The sequence below is a fragment of the Podarcis cretensis genome (assembly GCF_951804945.1).
Source record: "Podarcis cretensis genome assembly, chromosome: 18".
NCBI classification, from domain to species: Eukaryota; Metazoa; Chordata; class Lepidosauria; order Squamata; family Lacertidae; genus Podarcis; species Podarcis cretensis.
Window position 1 is genome coordinate 9084275 of NC_137188.1, and position 6000 is coordinate 9090274.

At 50.4% G+C, this 6000-nt stretch overlaps 1 protein-coding gene across 3 annotated transcripts in view; it reads left to right on the forward strand.

The window, feature by feature from the left end:
• Nucleotides 1–3175, forward strand: part of CERS4 (ceramide synthase 4) — a 96800-nt gene extending 93625 nt beyond the window's left edge. For all 3 annotated transcript variants that reach the window (XM_079960824.1, XM_079960823.1, XM_079960822.1), the window contains exon 11: nt 27–3175. In XM_079960824.1, the coding sequence (XP_079816950.1) occupies nt 27–215 (189 nt within the window). In that variant the 3' untranslated portion in view covers nt 216–3175. The remainder of the gene's footprint in view (nt 1–26) is intronic.
• Nucleotides 3176–6000: the final 2825 nt, after the last annotated feature.

Sequence of the window (6000 nt, forward strand, 5' to 3'; positions counted from 1 at the left end):
GACCAAAGCTGTTTCTCTCCCGGCAGATGGAGAAGGATCTCCGGAGCGACTCGGACGAAAGCGAGAAGGGTGACGACGAGGCAGGGCAGGTGAAAGAAGCTAAGAGGAATGGCGCTATCCACGCAGAGCCTAGCGGTAGCTGCATCAGCAAGGAAACCCCGCTGCAACTGAATGGCAGGAGCCCTGCCGCCAATGGAGACGCCAAAACCAGATAACTCGAGCCTGGCGCCATCGACTGCCCTGCCCCTTAACCAACCCTGCCCCTGTGTCCATACCAGCTTGTCTTTCCTTCTTGTAGGCCCGCAAGGGCGCGAACATAGCCTCCTAGCTGATTCTCTGCTCCCTCCAGGAACAACAAAACAAAACCAACAAAAGGACTGTGCTTCTTTTCGCAATATTTTCCTGTGGGCGGCGTCGGTCGCCGCGAGGTCTGGCGGGGAGGGGTGAAGTTGGGTGGAATATAAAGGCAGCCTTCCCCCGTTCTATTCAGCCGGTCCTGAGTACAGCTTGGCAAGGCTGCTGGGTGGGCGAGGGACCCATTCGAATCCCACCCAATCGGTTGTTTTCGCTTCCGCCAGCTGGAAAAGCGGGCGGGTTCAACAACAAGGGACCCCAGCTCCTCAATCAAAAGGGGTGGGAGTGGGAGGCGATGACGTCTTCGCGGAAGCTGGGCCGAGCCTCCGTCCCGAGGGCACGCGGAGATGCGTCTTCAGGCGGGTATCGAGTCCTCGGTCTGCCTGGGGTTTTTTTTGCGGTGGGTTGTGGGGTTAGCCAAGAAGGAGGAGGCGAGTCGTCGGTGGGTCGCCATTGGACAAAGGATGCTGTTGAAGGCCTGTGTTTTGAAGCCGTGCTCCAGGAGAGGGAGCGAGAATGACATTGCTGTCTCTTTGGAGAGAAGAAACGAGAGGATGAAGGGATGTTGTTGTTGTCGCTGCTGCTGCTGCTGCCACTGCCGCTGCTGCTTCTTGTGTGAACGTATTACGCCTGTGTTGAGCGGACCACTGGCTAATCCCGAGGAAAAAGAGTCAGGATTGGACCTCTTCCTGAGCACGGGTTGCGGGGGGGGGGAGCACAGGGGAGAGGTGGGGTCCCCGTTCCAGTGACCTAGACAGGGAGAGGGTGCACTAAATTGCTGGAACCAATAAACTCATTGCAGATAAGAAAAGCAAAACAAAAAGCAGAAAAAGCATTTGACTCTCTCCATTTTCATCCGCTCGCTCTTAGCGCCTCCCCGTCAGAAACACAAATAATAATATTAATTTTTTATTTATATCCCGCCCTCCCCAACCGAAGCCGGGCTCAGGGCGGCTAACAACAATAAAATAATGCAACCTTCTAAAATCATTTCATTAAAAAATGACTCCAAATCAAATGGATGGCAACCATTGGGCTAGAGTTCTGTGAAGATTGCCAAAGGAGGGAGTCAGGCTGTGCCCTGGCCAAAGGATTGGTGGAACAGCTCTGTCTTGCAGGCCCTGCGGAAAGATGTCAAGTCCCCCAGGGCCCTAGTCTCTTGTGGCAGAGCGTTCCACCAGATCGGAGCCACAGCCGAAAAAGCCCTGGCTCTGGTTGAGGCCAGCCTAACCTCTCTGTGGCCCGGGATCTCCAAGATGTTTTTGTTTGAAGACCGTAAGGTCCTCCGTGGGACATACCAGGAGAAGAAACTTCTTCCCTCCGCCCCCTCCTTCCACCATCGCCACCGCAGTTTCGGCTTGTGCCCTATGAGAAACGCACCCCGCGTGCGCTCAGAGGCGCTCTCGACGTTCTTAAACGTACCCCGATTGAATCCCAATGGGATCTTTGAAAAGCTGGTTTGGAGAGCCGCTGGAGGATGAGCCGTGTGAGTCTGGCCTGACGGCACAGCACGCCGCAGGAGTTGGGTTGGGGGTGTTTGCTGCACAATTCCCACGGAAGGTAAGATTGTGAGAAAACGGGTGGCTGGATTTGGCCAAGAGAAGAGATCCATCTGAGTTTAGGGATAAGGAAAGTGAGATGGTTTGGGGATCCTATTTGGCCCCATCGTCTCTGACCAGTGCTGGCTGATGTTGGAGGTCACAACCATATCTGAAAGGCACCGGGTTCCCCAGCGTACAGTTTCCAAAAGAGGACAGCCAAAATAGGAAGCCCTACAGATAGACTGAGATGAAAACAAACAGCCCTTGTCTGTCCCTAACATATTCATTCATGGGGTAGAAGAACTGAAATATTTAATTTTGACAACCAATTCATCCCTTTGGTTTCAGATAGTACATGGGTAGATGAGTCTAAAAAATCTGAGACATAAATTTTCATGGCTATGGTGTTTTGTTGACCAGAAGTAATGTATTTAGCATCAACTCTGGAAATATATGCGTGCCGCCATAACCACAAAAGGGCTGGGAAAATTGAGCCCCAGGTTTCTGAGACTCATCTACCTATGTACTATCTGAAACCCAGGGTTTGCCAGATGTTAAATACGTTGGCATTGTTTTCAGCTCTCCTTGCCGCTTCATAGATCTGTTTAAAAAAAAACAGCACCAAGGTTCTTTTTACCTTGGGTCAATAATTGGCATTTCCATAAGCAAAGCTCTGCTGGAATCGGAGTGTTAGGCCAGGATCAACCCCTTCCGTTCATTTCAGTGGGCCTTTTATAGGAGAATGCCCTGGTGGATTGGGCCCCGAAGGAGAGCTGCTATTGGGATCCTGTTCCACTTCCGGGACCAACATATATTGGTGGGGGTTGGGGAGAAACCAGAACAGCTTCCAGTAACAAATCTAGGGGCATTCACACACAAAAAAGTGCAAGTATCTCATTGCGAGCCGTCAAATTCCACCCGCTCTTGCATGCCAGCAACCCAATATGCTGCTAAGTACTAACTACTGCTGCATGTTGGCTGCCGGACACCGCTCCATGTCAGGGAGGAGCTACCTGTAAACTCTTGGCAAATGCACGTGTAACCAAACAATGCAAAATATACTGTAACCGGGGACCTGGTCTGGGAGGTTGGTTCTAGAATGGGATACAGGTGCCATCATGACCTGTCTAGCTGCTTCTGAACAGACTAATATGTGTCTTTCCTCAAAATTACCACTGGGGGGAGCCGCCAATTTTCCATCAAGGCAAGATTAAAGGACTTTTCCCCCCTTCCACCAACAGGACTGTGATGTCGATCTTATTAAAAGTGCATTGATTTAAGAGTCAGAGGCAGCAATGCTTTTTGGGGTTCCCGTTGTGGCATGTTGTGAGAACAGGATTCTGGACAAGATGGGTAGAGTTTTTTCTTTGTTCTCATATTCTGCTTTTATAGATCGGGGGAGAGGCCATGGCCCAGACACAGAATGATAATTTGCAGTTGAGATGCGAGAGGTCCAGTTCAAGCCATGCCTTCCAACGGGCAGTTTCCATTCCAGCTGATCATTCATTTTAAAAAAACAAACCTGTTATTTAACCTCTAAGCACTATTCACAGATATATTTAAAAACATTCTAGGCATGATTAATAATAATAATTTATTATTTATACCCCGCCCACCTGGCTGAGTTTCCCCAGCCACTCTGGGCGGCTCCCAATCAAGTGTTAAAAACAGCACAGCATTAAATATTAAAAACTTCCCTGAACAGGGCTGCCTTCAGATGTCTTTTAAAGAGAAGATAGCTGCTTATTTCCTTCACATCTGAAGGGAGGGCATTCCACAGGGCGGGCGCCACCACCGAGAAGGCCCTCTGTCTGATTCCCTGTAACCTCACTTCTCGCAGGGAGGGAACCGCCAGAAGGCCCTCGGCGCTGGATCTCAGTGTCTGGGCTGAACGATGGGTACCACAGTTCAAGAAGGACACTGACAAACTGGAACGTGTCCAGAGGAGGGCAACCAAAATGGTCAAAGGCCTGGAAACGATGCCTTATGAAGAACGGCTAAAGGAGCTGGGCATGTTTAGCCTGGAGAAGAGGAGGTTAAGGGGTGATATGATAGCCATGTTCAAATATATAAAAGGATGTCACATAGAGGAGGGAGAAAGGTTGTTTTCTGCTGCTCCAGAGAAGCGGACACGGAGCAATGGTTCCAAACTACAAGAAAGAAGATTCCACCTAAACATTAGAAAGAACTTCCTGACAGTAAGAGCTGTTTGACAGTGGAATTTGCTGCCAAGGAGTGTGGTGGAGTCTCCTTCTTTGGAGGTCTTTAAGCAGAGGCTTGACAACCATATGTCAGGAGTGCTCTGATGGTGTTTCCTGCTTGGCAGGGGGTTGGACTCAATGGCCCTTGTGGTCTCTTCCAACTCTAGGATTCTATGATTCTATGATGGGGGTGGAGATGCTCCTTCAGGTATACAGGACCGAGGCCATTTAGGGCTTTCAAGGTCAGCACCAACACTTTGAATTGTGCTCAGAAACGTACTGGGAGCCAATGCAGATCTTTCAGGACTGGTGTTATGTGGTCCCAGTGGCCAGTCCCAGTCACCAGTCTAGCTGCCGCATTCTGGATTAATTGCAGTTTCCGGGTCACCTTCAAAGGTAGCCCCACGTAGAGCGCATGTAGATGATTAAAGCTAGAAACTTTCTTCCATCCAGTGAACCAGACCCTCTCCCTTTATTGGCCTTTATTCAACTCGCAACTGGTCCAGAATTTGCACCAACTCTGCTTCTTCAAATCATAAAAGGTTAAAAAGTAAAGGACCCCTGGACAATTAAGTCCAGTCAAAGGCGACTATGGGGTTGCAACGCTCAGCTCGCTTTCAGGCCAAGGGAGCTGGCATTTGTGTCTGCGAAGCTTGCAAGGTTGACCTGAATGCAGACCCTCCAAATGTCTCTATTTTTGAGAGACAATCCCGGATTCAAAGTAGCCGCAACAGTTTCTGATTTGATCCCAGGATGCCCCAATTTTCCTTTGGACATTCCTGTGTCCAGGATTTTGCGCTTTCAAATAAATAAAAAGGACACCTGGACGCTTAAGTCCAGCCAAAGGCGACTACGGGGTTGCAGCGCTCATCTCGCTTTCAGGCCAAGGGAGCTGGCATTTGTCCGCAGACAGCTTTCCGGGTCATGTGGCCAGCAGGACTAAACCGCTTCTGGTGCAACAGGACACCATGATGGAAACCAGAGCGCACGGAAACGCCGTTTACCTTCCCGCCGGAGCAGTACCTCTTTATCTACTTGCGCTGGTGTGCTTTCAAACTGCTAGGTTGGCAGGAGCTGAGACAGAGCAACAGGAGCTCACCCCGTCGTGGGGATTCGAACCGTTGACCTTCTGATCGGCAAGCCCAAGAGGCTCAGGGGTTTAGACCACAGCGCCACCCGTGTCCCGTTATGGGATACAGATGCCCATGTCCCGTTATTCAAATCATTTGGTGGAATAGACGTGTGCAATCAGCGAATGGCATTGTGCTCCAGAACCCCTTGCAGTGGCTTCATATAGATGTTAAACAGACTTGCAAGTTGTGATGGCCCTATGGCAGATGCCCAACCACCTGAGCAGATGAAACCACAGATACAAACTTTAAAGTGAGCTTGGGCAAATTCCTGGAGGAGGCACAGAAGTCTGGATAGATATGAACCATCATTGCAGTGGAACCTCCAGGTTTGAAAGCAAAAATCATAGACAAAGGTTCTGAAATTTCACCCTCAAGGTCCTTTAGTATGCATGGATGCAGCTCATAAGGCCCTAGTAAAAAGTATATGATAAAGGTAAAGGTAAAGGTAAAGGGACCCCTGACCATTAGGTCCAGTCGTGGCCGACTCTGGGGTTGCAGCGCTCATCTCGCTTTACTGGCCGAGGGAGCCGGCGTACAGCTTCCGGGTCATGTGGCCAGCAGGACTAAGCCGCTTCTGGCGAACCAGAGCAGCGCACAGAAACGCCGTTTACCTTCCCGCCGGAGCGGTACCTATTTATCTACTTTCACTTTGACGCGCTTTCAGACTGCTAGGTTGGCAGGAGCAGGGACCGAGCAACGGGAGCTCACCCCGTCACGGGGATTCGAACCACCGACCTTCCGATCGGCAAGTCCTAGGCTCTGTGGTTTAAC